General features: G+C 42.4%; 1 protein-coding gene across 2 annotated transcripts in view; it reads right to left on the bottom strand.

Annotated features, from left to right (window-relative positions):
• ANKRD55 (ankyrin repeat domain 55) overlaps window positions 1–17,316 on the bottom strand; it is a 136,201-nt gene that overhangs the window by 49,083 nt on the left and 69,802 nt on the right. For both annotated transcript variants that reach the window (XM_008992043.4, XM_078365493.1), the window contains exon 7: window positions 266–394. In XM_008992043.4, the coding sequence (XP_008990291.3) occupies window positions 266–394 (129 nt within the window). The remainder of the gene's footprint in view (window positions 1–265; window positions 395–17,316) is intronic.

Raw genomic sequence — 17,316 nt, 5'->3', positions numbered from 1 at the left:
GGGACACAGTAAGCCGGTACAAGTACCGAGATGGAGAGAGAAAGAGAGTGAGGGTGTGTGTGTGTGTCTGTGTGGGACACCCAAGGCAGGCTCCTCTTGATATTCTATAACTCCTCCCCTCTGCATCTTGGCAGGGTTTCGTTTCAACAAGTGGTGGAGCTGAAGAGCTGAAACCTCCATCTATAAAGTTTGACCTACTCAGAAAATTGTTAACACTGCTTTCCACCATTTAAACCTGAGACCAGTCCACTGGTCAATTTCTCACCTGAACTGCCCAGTGGAGAGCTGTTTTAAAGTCTTTATCCACAAGGGTGGGGTCTGCCCCCTTCTTCAGCAGCATTTGGGTGTGTTGAGGCTGGTTGTGGAAAGCCGCCCAGTGGAGTGGTGTCATTCCCTGCAAAACAACAGTCAGAGAGGACGGAGATGAGCACTGCCTCCCAGGAAGAAAACTGGAGCTCACACTTTCTCCCCAGGCCGGGGGGCCATCGCCAAATGTACTGGTTGCTGCCTGCTGGTTCATTCATTCCTTCATTTATCTATTCATTCATTCTTCCACTTATCTATTCATTCGACAGATATTTATTGCACTTCTGTTTTGTGCCAGGCAAGCAGGTGTTCAGGATACAAAAGTTAATAAGATAAATGAAATCCTTACCCTCACGGAAATTGCTCTGTGGTAAAGGAATCAGCTATGAAATTGCGCAAACACAGGTCAAACAATCTTCCAGACTGAGAAATGCTATGAAGAATGCACATAGGATGCTGGTGAGAGAGTAACCAAGGGTGGAGAAACTGTTCCAAACAGGTCTCTGTGAGAAGAACTGGTGGAAGAGGACAGCCAGCACCAAGCACGGAAGTAAAGAGTAAGTTAAAGGAAGGCCCCTGTGACTGGAGTCACCCTGGGGTGCAGTTCCCCACCACCAGGGCAGGGACACTGTCTGTTTTACTCTATCTCCAATGCCTAGACTAGAGGCTGGAGAAATAGCTATTGAAGGAATGAATGAGGTAAGAGGGGAAGAGAGCAATGTGAAATGAGATTGGAGAGGAAGGCAGGGGCTGATCCTGGGAGGGTGGGATGGGGGATAACTGTCTCTGCATAAGGCATTTGGATTTTATTCTAAATTCAGTAGAGAGACAGTGAAGGATTTTAAGCAGGTATTGGGATGATCAGATGTGTACTGTTTAGAAGAAATCACTCTGTGGGAGCTTGGAGAACAGAACTGGATGAATGAATCTGGTGAATCCCAGCATCTTTCAGAGTTTAAGGTCATATGGGTTAGATATAATTTAACAGTAAGAGAGCTTACGCTGAGAAATGGTGGTCAAGAAGAGCCAGCGTTATTTGAGAATATATACGATGAAAAGATTGGCTCTTCTCCTTGCTCACTCATCTCAATTCAGTGAAATGTATCTAGAATGAATTGAGATGAAGCTGCCTGATAAAGGGGCAGCTCTGAAGACTCTCTTTTCATAATTGTCTCTGGAGATAGCATAAAGCTAGGAGACACCACCTTGGCTTTCTCTGTTCCTTCCAGGGTAAGCTGCATGGAGAAGATGGGCCTCACCCTAGGCAGGAGCACATTAGTAATAGCCCAGAGCTAATATTTATTGATCTAGAGGCATTTATCAGTTTTTATATCTATGGTCTCACTTAATCCTCCAAATAACCTTCTGGAGTAAGTATTGTGGTGATGTCTATTACATGTTCACCAAGCTCTGTTTCCTCTTCCTGCAGGGCACATGGACAGATTACATTCCCCAGCCTCCTTGCAGATAGGTGCAGCCGCAGACTGAGTCCTTGCCATTGGAATGTGGACGGAGGAGATGGAAACCTTCCCCAGGTCTGGTCTACAAGAAAAGCCCATGTGGTCCTCCACATCTTCTCTTTTTCCTCATATATCAACAGAATGCAGAGGAGGACAAGGCTCTAGAAGATGCTGGAACCATGTGATTGAAATCCTGGGTTTTTGACTGATGAGAGAGAACAGGACCACCCTGCCAAACAGCACTGGACTATGATATGAGCAAGAAATAAGTTTTATTGTGTCAGGCTACTGAGATTTCAAGTAGTTTGCTACAGCAGTTAGCCAGCTCTGACAGGTGCGATTGTCCTTGTTTTATAGAAGAGGAAGCTGAGCTCTAGAGAAATTCCCGAGTGTGTAAGCGGGCATGGAACTGAATCTAGGGTTTGAGGTTTGTGAGACACTGGAATTAGAATGTTAAATCCCCTCAACCAGTTCCATATTTTAAACCCTCATATTATGGTTTGCTTTCAAGTTTCAAGCTTCAAGCGTCATATGACAATGAGCGTCCAGAGATACCCTTGAGGATATTTCAAGAAATTGGTCCATATGAAAAAGAATGCTGGTCTAAAAGCAATGGAACTTCTTATTCTTTTTTTTTTTTTCAGACGGAGTCTCACTCTGTCACCCAGGCTGGAGTGTAGTGGCATGATCTCGGCTCACTGCAACCTCTGCCCTCCCTCGCCCCCAGGTTCAAACGATTCTCTTCCCTCAGCCTCCCTAGTAGCTGGGATTACAGGTGCCTGCCACTGCGACCGGCTGATTTTTGTATTTTTAGCAGAGATGGGGGTTTCAACATCTTGGCCAGGCTGGTCTTGAACTCCAGACCTCATGATCCACCCACCTTGGCCTCCTAAAGTGCTGGGATTACAGGCGTGAGCCACTGTGCCTGGCCCGGAACTTCTTATTCGTATTCCAACAGCTGAATATTTACTTGGAAATCAGAATAGCTCAGTGCATTCTAATTGGTCCTCTTCATTTTTAATTGGGCACGCTGGAGTTAGAAATCTAACACAAGGGGGCCAGGCGTGGTGGCTCACGCCTGTAATCCAACCACTCTGGAGGCCAAGGCGGGCGAATCACCTGAGGTCAGGAGTTCAAGACCAGCCTGACCAACATGGTGAAACCCTGTCTTATGAAGAAAAAAAAAAAAAAGAAAGACATCTAACACAAGGGAATTATATTTTAAAATTAAATTATATTTTTAAAAATATGCATGGATAGACTCTTTCCCAGTACTTAGTCTCATTTGCTTCAGAGTCATTGGCTTCATCATGAAGTGCCAAAAGTTTTCAAGTTATTGGAGTGTAAGTTGCATGAAAGCAGGGCTTTTGTCTGCCTCTCTGAATTCCTAGATCCTAGAACGGTGCCAGGCATGTTGCAGATGTGGGGTAAATGCTTACTAAATGAATGAATGACTTACTGTGCTCCACTGAATTCCTTTTTTTTTGAGATGAAGTTTCACTCTGTCACCCAGGCTTGAGTGCAATGGTGTGATCTTGGCTTACTATAACCTCCGCCTTCTGGGTTCAAGTGACTCTCCTGCTTCAGCCTCCCAAGTAGCTGGGATTACAGGCACCCACCACCACGCCCAGCTAATTTTTGCAGTTTGTAGTAGAGATGCCGTTTCACCATGTTGGCCAGGCTGGTCTCGAGCTCCTGACCTCAGGTGATCAGCCCACCTCAGCCTCCCTGGGATTACAGGCATGAGTCATAGGACCTGGCTGAATTTCTTTGTAAAAATTTGGCTTTGCTTTATAAAATCATACACAGAAGAAAGGCAGAACATGGGACTGGGTGCGATGGCTCACGCCTGTAATCCCAGCACTTTGGGAGGCCAAGGTAGGCAGATCATGAGATCAAGAGATCGATACCATCCTTTCGCCAATATGGTGAAACCCCATTTCTATTAAAAGTACAAAAATTATCAGGGCATTGTGGTGCATGCCTGTAGTCCCACAAAAAAAAAAAAAAAAAGAAAAGAAAAAGAAAAAAAAGAAAAGAAAAAAACAACGGCAGAACATGATTTCTCCTTTATAGACAATGAACTTGTCTGATATGATCATTGTTACCAACTCATTATTTGAAACTTGTCAGGATTCTTCTGATGAGTGCTTCTAATAATCTTGTCCTTTGTGCTACTGTACTATCTCCCATCTAATTAACCAGGCCTAACCCTGCTTAGCTTCTGAGGTCAGGTGCGTTCAGGGTGGTAGGGCCACAGACCACTGCACTGTCAAAGGTGAGGTAGGTGGCAATGGCTATATGCAGAAGTATGATTTAATGATGTGAGAATTCAGTGTGAAAATGTGATTGTGAATTACCTGTGGTTATGCAATGTTAATTATTGTCTCCTAAATACAGTTTTAAGCTTTAAGAGTTATTCTCCTAAAACAACCACAAGAAAACCCTCCTCAAAACCCAACTCTTGCACATTTTGGTCAAGGAGTGGGGTGGGAGGAGCGCTATCACTTTTCATACACCTGCTTGGTGCCAAGAGCTTCGTATATGCTGTCTCATGGAGTCTTTACAATGATCCTAAGGGGTACAGCTTAAGTAATTTGCATAAGGTCATTGACTGAGTCCATGGTAGAGCTAGGGCTCAGTGCTTGTTTCTTTGACTCTGGAGAAAAAAATGCTTTTCCACACAACATGCTGGTAGAATTTCATTTTGGAAATGAACTCAGATGCTGAAAAATTCCTTTCTTTGTGATTGTAGCTGGATTCAAGGTTGTCTTACTTTCTAAAATGATAGTTCTTACTAGTGCAAGGATTTGTACTCTATGTTATTATTATTATTATTTTCTTGAGACGGAGTTTTGCTCTTGTTACCCAGGCTGGAGTGCAATGGCGTGATCTCGGCTCACCGCAACCTCTGCCTCCTGGATTCAGGCAATTCTCCTGCTTCGGCCTCCTGAGTAGCTGGGATTACAGGCACCACCATGGCCAGCTAATTTTTTGTATTTTTAGTAGAGACGGGGTTTCACCATGTTGACCAGGATGGTCTCGATCTCTTGACCTCGTGATCCACCCGCGTTGGCCTCCCAAAGTGCTGGGATTACAGGCATGAGCCACTGCGCCCGGCCGTGTTGCTTGTTTTTTTTAAAAATATATTTTAATTTTTTCTTTTTTTTATAGAGACCGGGTTTCACCATGTTGGTCAGGCTGGTCTCAAACTCCTGACCTCAGGTGTTCCGACCCCCTCGGCCTCCAAAAGCGCAGAGATTACAGGTGTGAGCCACAGCACCCAGCCATATTATTTGTTTCACTTGGTATTGCCTCAAGGCTCCTCCTGAGAGTGCAGTTGACAAACATTTATTTTTGTTAGTTATATACATATGCATAATACTTATTCTACTCCCCCATTCCCCCTAACCACAAAATTTGGGACATCTTTAAAATAACTGGTGATCCTCTGAATGGCCCCAAATCAAGACCCGAATGACTTCATTACTTCTCTAAATCCTTATACAATATAAATGGGTTGTGAACATTCAGTCAAGTCGAGAGAAATTTCCTGCCGCTTTTTTTTTTCAGTTGGGCTAATGAGAAATAAAAATAAATCCTCTTAGGGTTAATAATGAGAAAACCAAAACTTTTCAAAAGCAGTTCAAGGGCAGCGGTTGGTATTGCACACTTTATTTAAGAACATTTTCCTATAACTGCTTCCTTCTCCTTTCTTCTTCTTCTTTCTTCAGCTTCTGTGGAGCCTGCAGAAGTTGTAGTTTGTGGCTGGTTTTTTTTTTTTTTGAGATGGAGTCTCACTCTGTCACCCAGGCTGGAGTGCAGTGGCTCGATCTTGGCTCACTACAACCTCTGCTTCCTGGGTTCAAGTGATTCTACTGCCTCAGTCTCCTGAATAGCTGGGACTACAGGCAAGTGTCACCATGCCCAGCTAATTTTTTGTATTTTTTAGTAGAGATAGAGTTTCACCATGTTAGAGAGAATGGTCTCAATCTCCTGACCTTGTGATCCACCCGCCTCAGCCTCCCAAAGTGCTGGGATTACAGGCGTGAACCATCACTCCCAGCCTGTTGTCTTATGTTAAAATTCTGATGACCAGTTAAGGAGCAAACACCAGGCCTGGAGATTGGTATGTGCACCGAGCAGTGACAGAAATCACGATTAGGCTGTGACGCACATAAAGGCAGATGCTGTGGCATATCCCCTGCACTGAGCACACAGTAAGTGTTCAAGAAATGTTTATTGGAAGAATTAGTTAGGAATTGCAGCTTATTGGAGGTCACTTGGACTTACAGGGAATATAAAATCAGAGTCTGATGGATAAGATAGCCATTTGTGTCCAAGTTATGGAGACCTTTCCAACCAGCTACTTCCTGAGGGCTTAACTGAGCCTTTGAAGCATCTAGGAGCTGAGAGTCTAGCAGTCACTATCAGACATGTTGCAACAAACACCTAGATGGCTCTGGAGACAGAATTCTACTCTTCTGAAAATCCAAAAGTACTGTCAGGAGGAACTCACATTCAGATAAGAATACAGGCTGAGCACGGTGACTGATGCCTGTAATCCCAGCACTTTGGGAAGCCAAGGCAGGTGGATCATGAGGTCAGGAGTTCGAGACCAGCCTGACCAACATGGTGGAACCCTGTCTTTACTAAAAATATAAAAATTAGTTGGGCGTGGTTGTGGGCACCTGTAATACAGTTACTCAGGAGGCTGAGGCAGGAGAATCCCTTGAACACAGCCGAGACTGTGCCACTGCTCTCCAGCCTGGGTAACAGAGTGACACTCTGTCTCAAAAAAAGAAAAAAAAAAAAAAGAATATAAGCTCTCCAGGATGTTTTGAGGGCAAATGTTAGGTTTTGGTTGACTTGGGATCCGATTTTAGATTGGACAGATTGGACAAAATGTATGTTCTAACTGTTGGGTGCATAGTAGGTTGCTTTAGAACAGCGTCTTGTGTTGATGAGTAATCCTGTGCCTTGAACCTGTGCCACCACGGTTTCAGTTAAAGGCTTACGAGTCCCATCAGCTTCTCAGAACTGTTGTTTTTGTTGTTTCAAAACCACCTTTGTGTTTTCTGAACCAGAAATCTGCTTTAGTGCTTAGCAGGTTTCAGGTTTCAGAACTGTACTTTAGAGCGTCTCTAGCCAACACTGAAAGGCGCACAGAGAAAAATGTTGATGTGGTTGGGTGCTTGGTTTGTTCCTTGTCTTGATTGGCAGTCGGAAGTGGGGTGGTATACAGGGAGGGTTAAGAATTATAGCAGGTGTCTGGTGGCTGAGAGGTCAGTAAACAATTCCAGATGCTTTGAAGGATCTAGAATTTCCAGCAGCTTGGCTCTGGTTGACATTTCAAAATTCGCATATATAGTCCTCTAATCACATATGACCACCCCCAACAAAAGTTGTGCAGGGTCTCCCTTAGACAAAAAATTGGAATGAATAATGTACTTTATTTATTATTATTATTTTTTTTGAGACAGAGTTTTGCTCTTGTTACCCAGGCTGGAGTGCAATGGCGTGATCTTGGCTCACTGCAACCTCCGCCTCCTGGGTTCAGGCAATTCTCCTGCCTCAGCCTCCTGAGTAGCTGGGATTACAGGCACGCGCCACCATGCCCAGCTAATTTTTTGTATTTTTAGTAGAGACGGGGTTTCACCATGTTGACCAGGATGATCTCGCTCTCTTGACCACCCTCGTTGGCCTCCCAAAGTGCTGGGATTACAGGCTTGAGCCACCGTACCCGGCCAAATAATGTACTTTAAAAGCAGATCTGGTTTTAAAAACTAGATGGGGCTGGGCGCAGTGACTCATGCCTCTAATCCCAGCATGTTGGGAGGCCGAGGCGGGAGGATCACGAGGTCAAGAGATCGAGACCATCCTGGCCAACATGGTGAAACCCCGTCTTTTAAAAAAACACACAAAAAACAAAAAAAACTAGATGGGTCAGGCATGGTGGCTCATGCCTATAATCCAAGCACTTTGGAGGCCAAAGTGGGTGGATCACCTGAGGTCGGGAGTTCAAGACCAGCCTGACCAACATGGTGAAACCCCGTCTTTATTTAAAAAACAAAAACAAACAAACAAAAAGTACAGTAATGAAAGCCATTTTTTTTTTCATTTTTATTTGGAAAACAATCTTATATACCAGAAAGCTTAGTAAGTCAATTCATTGTCTTTGTTTTGGAATTGCCTAAACTGGATAGATAAACAATGAGCATCACAATAGCCAAATATTATAACTGAAGGCCAAGAATACTCTGAGGTTGAATTTTAGGGCACTAGGAAAGGCTGCTAATAATGATACTGTTTAAAATTATCACTTTCTCCCTGTAATAATTATAAGAATAATATGTCCGACATTAAAAATAAAAAGACTTTAGAATGGGAGTTTTCATAATTTAAATCAGACAAGAAAAGCAATAAAACAAAATTAGGCTATGGAAGTCTAGAGCCGATTCTTTTTTTTTTTTTTGAGACAGAGTCTCGCTCTGTTGCCAAGCTGGAGCGCAGCGAAGTGACCTTGGCTCACTGCAAAGCCTGATTTCCTGGTTCAAGCGATTCTCCTGCCTCAGCCTCCTGAATAGCTGGGATTACAGGCATGCGCCACCACCCCCAGGTAATTTTTGTATTTTTAGTAGAGATGGGTTTCACCATGTTGGCCAGGATGGTCTTGATCTTCTGACCTCGTGATTCACTCACCTCCACCTCCCAAAATTCTGGGATTACAGGCATCAGCCAGTGTCCCCGGCCCTAGGAGCCAATTCTAACAAGAACAAACTTACAAAACAAAGCCTTTAGAAGAGAAGCCTAAGTTGTTATATTTCTTTTTCAACAAAAAGCACATCTACATTCTTCTGCACTAAATTGTAAACTCCATCAGAGTGGGGATGAAGCCTACATGAAATATGGCAGGTATCAAAGAAATATTTGTTGAAGAAATAAAATAAAACAATTTCCCAGTTCCAAGTAGATCACTTTGGGAGGCTATACAATTATTCTACTCATTGCTCAAAATACTTTTGGAAAATCTATTTTTTTTGAGATTGCCACTAGAGCAAGAGCTCCCTATCCATGGACAGAAATAAGGATATGTGAGCTTCATCAGAGAAATAATTACATCTTTATTTTCACTAACTTCTAAACGAAATTTAACATCTTTTTAAATTGGGAATACAGGCAACAACCCGCAGTAGTATCAACAGTACCTGTGACTTTGCCACCACTATAAATTACAGATGCCATCCTCTTACATTAGTTATTGCAGATATCTCAGAATATTTACATGTCTCACTATCTCACTGCTTCAACTGTAGTAGCTTGTGGTCCTACCATCAAATCTTATTTAATGCATTAATTTTAAAATCTTATATGTTATTATTATAAATTTTTTCTTTAAAATGTTTTCCAGCTTGGGCAATATGGTGAAACTCTGCCTTTAAAAAAAAGAATTAGTCAGGTATGGTGGCATGAGCCTTGGAGGCAGAGGTTCCAGTGAACTCAGATTGCACCAGTGTACTCCAGCCTCACAGAGAACCTGTCTCAATAAATAAATAAATAAATATGCTAGGCACGGTGGCTTCTGCCTGTAATTCCTGCATTTTGGGAAAATGAGGTGGGTGGATCGTTTGAGGTCAGGAGTTTGAGACCAGCCTGGCCAACATGGTGAAACTCCGTCTCTACTAAAAATACAAAAATTAGTCAGGCGTGGTGACAGGTGCCTGTCATCCCAGCTACTCGGAAGACTGAGGCAGGAGAATCATTCTACCCACCCGGGAGGTGGAGGATGCAGTAAGCCAAGATCGTACCATTTCACTCTAGCCTGGGCGACAAAGAGAGACTCTATCTCAATAAGTAATTAAATATATAAATAAGTAAATAAAATAGAATGTTTTGAAAACTGTATTTTAATATATTGATTTCTTTTGTAATCCTATATATTTTATTATCTGTAATTTCAGATATTTTTCTTTTTTGTTATTTTTTCTTTTTCAAAAAAAGTTTAAATAGAGATGGCGTTTTGCCGTGTTGCCCAGGCTGATCTCAAATTTCTGAGCTCAAGCAATTCTCCTGCCTCAGCCTCCCAAAGTGCTGGGATTACAGGTGTGAGCCATGGTACCCAGCCTAATTCCTAGTATTTTTCTGAGAAGTTATCTATAGGTTTCACAAACACATGAAAATATGTCCATGGCATAAATATGGGTAAGGGCTATAAAATAAAATAACATGAATTTTCTTGCATTTAATTCTTTCTTTCTTTCTAGAGATATAGTATATCTAGATATAACATATACCTAGGCTGGCCTCCATGGCTCATGCCTATAATCCCAGCACTTTGGGAGGCCGAGGCAGGTGGATCACTTGAGGACAGGAGTTCAAGACCAACCTGGCCAAACTGGTGAAACCCCATCTTCACAAAAAATACAAAAATTAACTAGGCATGGCACCTATAATCCCAGCCACTCAAGATGCTGAGGCCGGAGAATCACTTAAACCTGGGAGGCAGAGTTGCAGTGAGCCAAGACCACTGCATTCCAGCCTGGGTGACAGAGTTAGACCGAATCTCAACAACAACAACCACAACAACAAATCTATGTATGTGTGCATACATATATGTATATATAATTTTATGCCTCACTATGTGCAAGTTACTGAGCTAGATTCTAGGGGAACAAAGATGAAAAAGACATGGTCTGCCTCTTGAAATTTGTAGAGTTAGGGGAAGAGTGGGAGAGGGAGGTGGGGGCTCCTGAGTAGTGGTGACTATACTCCATTTTTTTTTTTTTAGATGTTCAGTCTTAGGCTAAAACTTCTGGTACATTAAAAACTTTTGCTTTATTATTTTACCTTTTGCTAACTGTAAAGTTATAAATTTCCAGAGTCTAGAGTCAGGGACTCTTTTCTGCCTTTGGTTATACCTCAAGAATGTGGTAAGTAGAAGTGGTGCTGAGAATTATGTCCAAAAGTTTACATTTGTTTTTGCAACTTAAATGTTTCTTTCTTTTTTATCTTTTTTTTTTTTTTAAAGACAGGTTTCACCATGTTGGTCAGGCTGGTCTTGAACTCCCGACCTCAGGTGATCCACCCACCTTGGCCTCCAAAGTGTTTGGATTACAGGCGTGAGCCACCACGCCTGGCCTTAAATGTTTTTTTCTCAGAGTGCTTCTACAATTGAAGTTTGGATTGTCAGACTGCTCAAAAAAATCTACTTACATAAGAATATGCATTTAATATATCCTAAACAATATATATATATCCTAAATCCCGTGCATAACAGTGCTTCTCTGGATAAATGCATTCAAAGTTCTAACCCAGATGTCAATAGCTCAGAGCCCTTCTTGACAAAACACTCTTCCTGTCAAAGCTAAAATGAGAGCAAGAGATGTTAGTTTCTAACTTCAGGCAGCTGCAAAAGACAAGTCTCTTTCTATGTCAATGATTCACCTGAGGTCCTGTTTTGAAGAACAAAAGCACAAAGGACAATCTGACCTATCTCACTTTTTCCAGTGTTAACCACAGTGTGGACAGCTTCTAAATAAGTCACTTTATAATGAAGCAGTGTGGTTTCATGAAACAGGAAAAATAAACAGATCAATGGAACAGAGCAAAGAGTTAAAACATGAAACCATGTATTAAAAAAAATCTTGTAACAAACAAAAAGATAATTTAGCCTAATGTAATCCAGTTCTTGGGAGTAGAGAAGGACTTCTTTAAAAAGACTTCAAAAAAAAAAAAAAAAGCAGAAATAGACAAGAATGACCATTTTAATTGTATCAGATTTTTACATTTCTAAATAAGAAAAGATACTATGAACTGTTCTAAAATAACCAATAGCCTATGAAAAAGTACTTACACCTCAACAGCAAAGGATTCATATTCAGAATGTAAAACAAACTCCTATAAACCAATAAGAAAATGGCAGCCCAATGGATCAGTGGACAAAGAATGTAAACAGGCAAGTCACAAAAGAAGATAAAATAAAGACCATTGTATCTATGAAATGGCGCTCATCTCATTAATCAGGAAAATGCAAATAACAAGAAAATTCAGCAGCAACTGGGAAAAGACCACTAACAACAACAGCACCCAGCTATTTCGGGGGAATAATTAGGCAGCGTGTATCAAAAATAACAACAAACACTCTTTACTACCCAGCAATTCTTTTTAAGAGAAATGCTTGTATAGAAGATGCAAAGAGGCTTGTACAAGAAACACTCTTCAGATTGGTGTTTATGATGGTAAAAAATTGAGATGACCTAAATATCCATTCATAGGGGAATGGCAAAGTAAGTGGAAGCATTTTGATAATATGTAACACTATGAAGCCATGTATATATATATATATGGGTGTGTATCGAAAATTCTAAGACAAATGCTTGACTTGAAAAAACTAAGCTGCAGAACAGATAGAGTGATACTTTAAAAAAAATAATAATTTAACTGTTACTCCCCCCATTTATGATACAATAGAGGCTACATCATGCTTGGAGCTCATTGAAAAAACACAGGAGAGGCCGGTCGCGGTGGCTCACACCTGTAATCCCTGCATTTTGAGAGGCCAAGGCAGGCAGATCATGAGGTCAGGAGATCAAGATCATCCTGGCCAACACGGTGAAACCCCGTCTCTAGTAAAAATGCAACAAATTAGCTGGGCATGATGGTGGGTGCCTGTAGTCCCAGTGACTCAGGAGGCTGAGGCAGGAGAATCACTTGGACTAGGGAGGTGGAGGTTGCAGTGAGTCAAGATCGTGTCACTACACTCCAGCCTGGGTGACAGAGTGAGATTCCATCTAACACACACACACATACACACACAAAAAAGGAAAAAGACAGGATAGAGAAGATTACTTGTGCAAAACATTGGGCAGTCAAATACAGGAACTCCACCAAAGTAATGAATGAAAAAGTCGGGTGTGCTCTTTCCATTTCAGAATGGTATTTATTTCTCAATGGCAAGAGTTTTTACTGTTATAAATTTGTTGTGATTGGCTCTCACTAGCAATTACTAAATAAATAATTGTCAAAAACAGAATTACAGCAGAAGATTTAGTTTTAAAGTTGTTTTTTCTTTTTTCTTTCTTTTTTTTTTTTGAGACAGGGTCTTGCCCTGTTGGCTAGACTGGAGTGCAGTCATGCCATCTCAGCTCATTGAAACCTCCAGCTCCCAGGTTCAAGCAATTCCACTGCCTGCCTCAGCCTCTGGAGTAGCTGGGGCTACAGGCACGAGCCACTATGCCTGGCTAATTTTCATATTTATACTAGAGACAGGGTTTGGCCATGTTGGCCAGTCTGGTCTTGAACTTGCCTTGGTCTCCCAAAGTTATTGTGATTGGCTCTCACTAGCAATGAGCAATAACTAAATGAAATCAATAATCGTCAAAAACAGAATTAGAAGAAGATTTAGTTTTAAACTTGTTTTTACAGGCATGAGCCTCGGAGCCCAGCCATTAAGATCTTAATTGACTTCATTTGCAATTCTTGAACTGGGCTTCATTCCATAAAACAGAATAAATGGCAGTGGCTCACTCCTGTAATCCCAGCACTTTGGGAGGCCGAAGCAGGCAGATCACGAGGTCAGAAGATCGAGACCATCCTGGCCAACATGGTGAAACCCCGTCTCTACTAAAAGATACAAAAATTAGCTGGGCGTGGTGGTGTGCACCTGTAGTCCCAGCTACTTGGGAGGCAGAGGCAGGAGAATTGCTTGAACTCGGGAGACGGAGGTTGCAGTGAGCTGACATAGTGCCACAGCACTCCAGCTTGGCGCCTGGCAACAGAGAGAGACTCTGTCTCAAAAAAAAAAAAAAAAAAAAGAAAAGAAAAAGAAATAGAATAAATGTTCTGGCTGGGCATGGTGGTTCATGCCTGTAATCCCAGGACTTTGGGAGGCTGAGGTGGGAGGATCATTTGAACCCAGGAGCTCTAGACCAGCCTCTGCAACACAGGAAGACCCCTGTCTCTACCAAAACCAAAAAGTGAGCTGGCCATGGTTGTCATGCCTATGGTGCAGGCTACTTCTGGTCTCATCTACTGTGGAGGCTGAGGCAGGAGGATCGACGAGCCCAGGAGGCAGAGGCTTCAGTGGACTGTGATGGAGACAGTGCACTCCAGCCTGAGTGACAGAGTAAGAGAGTAAAAAAAAATAAAAATAAAAAGTTTTCCAATGAGCACAGCAGGGGAGATTGGTTTTGCAGACAGAGAAGGGCTGAAAAAAGCAGAAGCAAAGAACAAAAAGCAGATTTGTTATTTTAAAGTTACTTTCCTTGAAATGTGGGAACAGGGAAACAGAACAATAGGTAAAAAACTGATTGTTCAACATCTGGTTCCTTTCGGTTACTTTTTGCTGTGAGGATTAAAGGCAGAGGAAATCTCATTATTATGCTAAGTTAAACTGGCCTGTTTGGGAAATTTGGCTATTACCTCTCTCCCGATTTCTCAGGTCAGGTAACAACACAGTTTCAGTTTGATGAGTTGGAACTTAAGCATGAGAGACTCCATTTTGCTATTTGGTCTGGTCTGTTGACCTAGTACAGGAGCTCAGTCAAACCAAAATTATATGAATGCCTCATATAATTTTTACTTAACAGTACTGTATATACAAATATATTTTAAAATATATGTATTGCCATATATTAAAAATATATAGGCCGGTGCAGTGGCTCATGCTTGTGATCCCAGCACTTTGTGAATTCAAGGTGGGCAAATTGCTTGATTTCAGGAGTTCAAGTACAACCTAGGCAATGTGGAGAAACCCCATCTCTACTGAAAATAGAAAAATTAGCCTGGCATGGTGGTGTGTGCCTGTAGTCCCAGTTACTCAGGAGGCTAGGTTGGAGGATCAGCTGAGCCTGGGATGCGGAGTTTCCAGTGAGCTGACATCGTACCATACCACTGCATTCTAGCCGGGGCCACAGAGTGAGACCCTGCCTCAAAACAAAACCATATATATACACATGCAGATACATATATATACACATACATATATGGATACATAATACACACACACACACACACACACATCCATACACAGATACATATATACTGCTGCTTTCTCTCCCCATATCTTCAGTGATTTAAAGCAAAACCTCAGAGGAAAGATGATTGCATTGTTAGAAACTTCTGCTTTAAAAATGAGAACCAGAGATAAGGTAGCACACTCTGGTCACTCTACCCATGGTGTGGAAGCAGGAGCTGGAGTGGCGGAGTCCATGTGTGCATATCTATCTATCTATATATGTATAATATGAAAAACACAGGCCAGCATTAGCACTTGGTTTCAGATGGATTCCAGACAGGCTGTGAATGGACAAAAAGGAAGCTGTGGCCATGGGCAGGAAGTGCCCTGTTTAGGCCCTTGCTCTGCTGGGTCTGCTTTCTGAGCTTAAAACCCAACGGGTCTATATGCTGGTGTAGCAGGAGGAATCTTTTTGCAGAAGTCCCTTTGCATGAGGAGAAACAAGGGACTTTTCCAATATTTTCCACATATTCTATGCGAGGTGTTACAATTACCATTCTTAGAAAGGTCTGTGTCCACTTTCATTGTCTCCACCGCCAGGTGCCTCCTGGGGTGGAGAAAAATAGGGAACTGTGCTTCTGATCGGGGATGTTAGATCTACTGAGGGGTGCTTGAGTTGGAGGTTTGTAAGTGGATAGCTTTAGGGTATAAATGACCAAAGTTGTCATCTTTCTAAATAAGACCCACTTTCGGGGTTACAGCTAAGGCTGGAGGTAGAGGAAGTAGTTGGCAACTTGCCCTGAAATGTAGAGGTTCATGATCTGGTGACACGGACTCCGCCACTCCAGCTCCTGCTTCCACACCACGGGCAGAGTGACCAGAGTGTGCTACCTCATCTCTGGTTCTCATTTTTAAAGCAGAAGTTTCTGACGGTGCAATCCTCTTTCCTCTGAGGTTTTGTTTTAAACCACTTAAGATATGGGGAGTGAAAGCAGCAGGGGCTTTTTGATGTGGTCATTAATGTCAGTCAGAAGGAGGTTTTTAATCAGAAGGCTCAAGACAGATGGGACCCTGGGCGCAGTGACTCACACCTGTAATCCCAGAACTTTGGGAGGCCAGGGTGGGCAGATCACCTGAGTTCATGAGTTCAAGACCAGCCTGCTCAACATGGTGAAACCCTGACTCTACTGAAAATACAAAAATTAGCCGAGGGTGGTGGTGCATGCCTGTAGTTCCGGCTACTTGGGAGGCCGAGGTAGGAGAATTTCTTGAACCTGGGAGGTGGAGGCTGCAGCAATGAGCTGAGATTGCACCACTGTACTCCAGCCTAGGCGACAGAGTGAGACTCTGTCAAAAAAAAAAAAAAAAAGAAAGTCAGATGTGGGGGTGTGTCCACCCAGGAGAAAGTGATTAGGAGGCTTACCCTCTGTCTCCTTGCATGTGGTCACCTGGCTTCCTTGAAAATAATGTAATCAGCATTTTGTGTATGTGTATTTTTAATGTCATCAGACTTAGCAAAATGCAGCCAAACCAAGCACATGTTTATTTTAAAATTCCATTAAAAACTAGGTGTTTAAATTGATTTCAAGAAGCTTGTAAGGAAATCAGCCTGGCTAAGGAAAATTAGTACTGCATTTTAAGAGGTAAGCAGGTCTAACAAGACCCTGAGCTACTCCAGGGCAGCTCTGCTTAGTATCTGAGCCACCCTCCCTCAAGAACTTTGTTGAAGAATGTTGAACAAACTTTTTGGAAGCCTTCTATTTGCAACATGACTTAAACAGCAGTTATGATCATTGGGATTAATAATGTGGTATCTGGAGCAGATAACCTGGAATTATTAATATTATCTCTCTATCATGTTTTTCTTTTCTTTTTTGGGGGACGGGGGACAGGATGTTTCTCTGTCCTTCTGGCTAGAGTGCAGTGATGTCATCATATCTCACTGTAACCTTGAACTTCTGGGTTCAAGTGATCCTCCTGCTTCAGCCTCCAGAATAGCTGGGACTACAGGCATGTGCCACTATACCCAGCTAATTTTTTAACTTTTTGTCGAGATGGTGTCTTGCTGTGCTGCCCAGGCTGGTCTCAAATTCCTGAGTTCAAGTGAGCCTCCCACTTTGGCCTCCCAGAGTGCTGGAATTACAGGCATGAGCCTTTGTGTCCAGTCTTGTCATTGTTTTCCTTTTTCTTTCTCTTTTGTCTTTAAAGATGGTGTGGGGGTCTCACTATGTTGCTCAGGCTGGACTCTCAAAACTTCTGGGCTTAAGCGATCTTCCCAACTTAGCTCTGAGTAGCTGGGACCACTGGCGTGGCCACCACGCCCAGCTCTCTGCTATCTTTCCCTAGAGAGAGCATGTCTTGAGCCACAGCTTGCCATCTAAGTTTCTGGGACTTGAGAATACAGGAAAGAGCAGTATGTATTTCTCAACGTCCAGAGGGAATTACAAAATTTTAGTTGTATGGTAAATGCTGAAGTACTTAATGCAATAAAGTCCTTCTGTATCGGAAGCTGTGCACACCCATGGGGGGCTAAGTTTCTGCCGAAGAGTAATAGTGAAAACAGCTCTCCTATTCAAGGTAGGAACACAAAACCAG

This window comes from Callithrix jacchus, chromosome 2 (assembly GCF_049354715.1).
Source record: "Callithrix jacchus isolate 240 chromosome 2, calJac240_pri, whole genome shotgun sequence".
Taxonomy (NCBI): Eukaryota; Metazoa; Chordata; class Mammalia; order Primates; family Cebidae; genus Callithrix; species Callithrix jacchus.
Note: the sequence above shows the minus strand (reverse complement) of the source record. Positions and strands in the feature narration are given on the sequence as shown.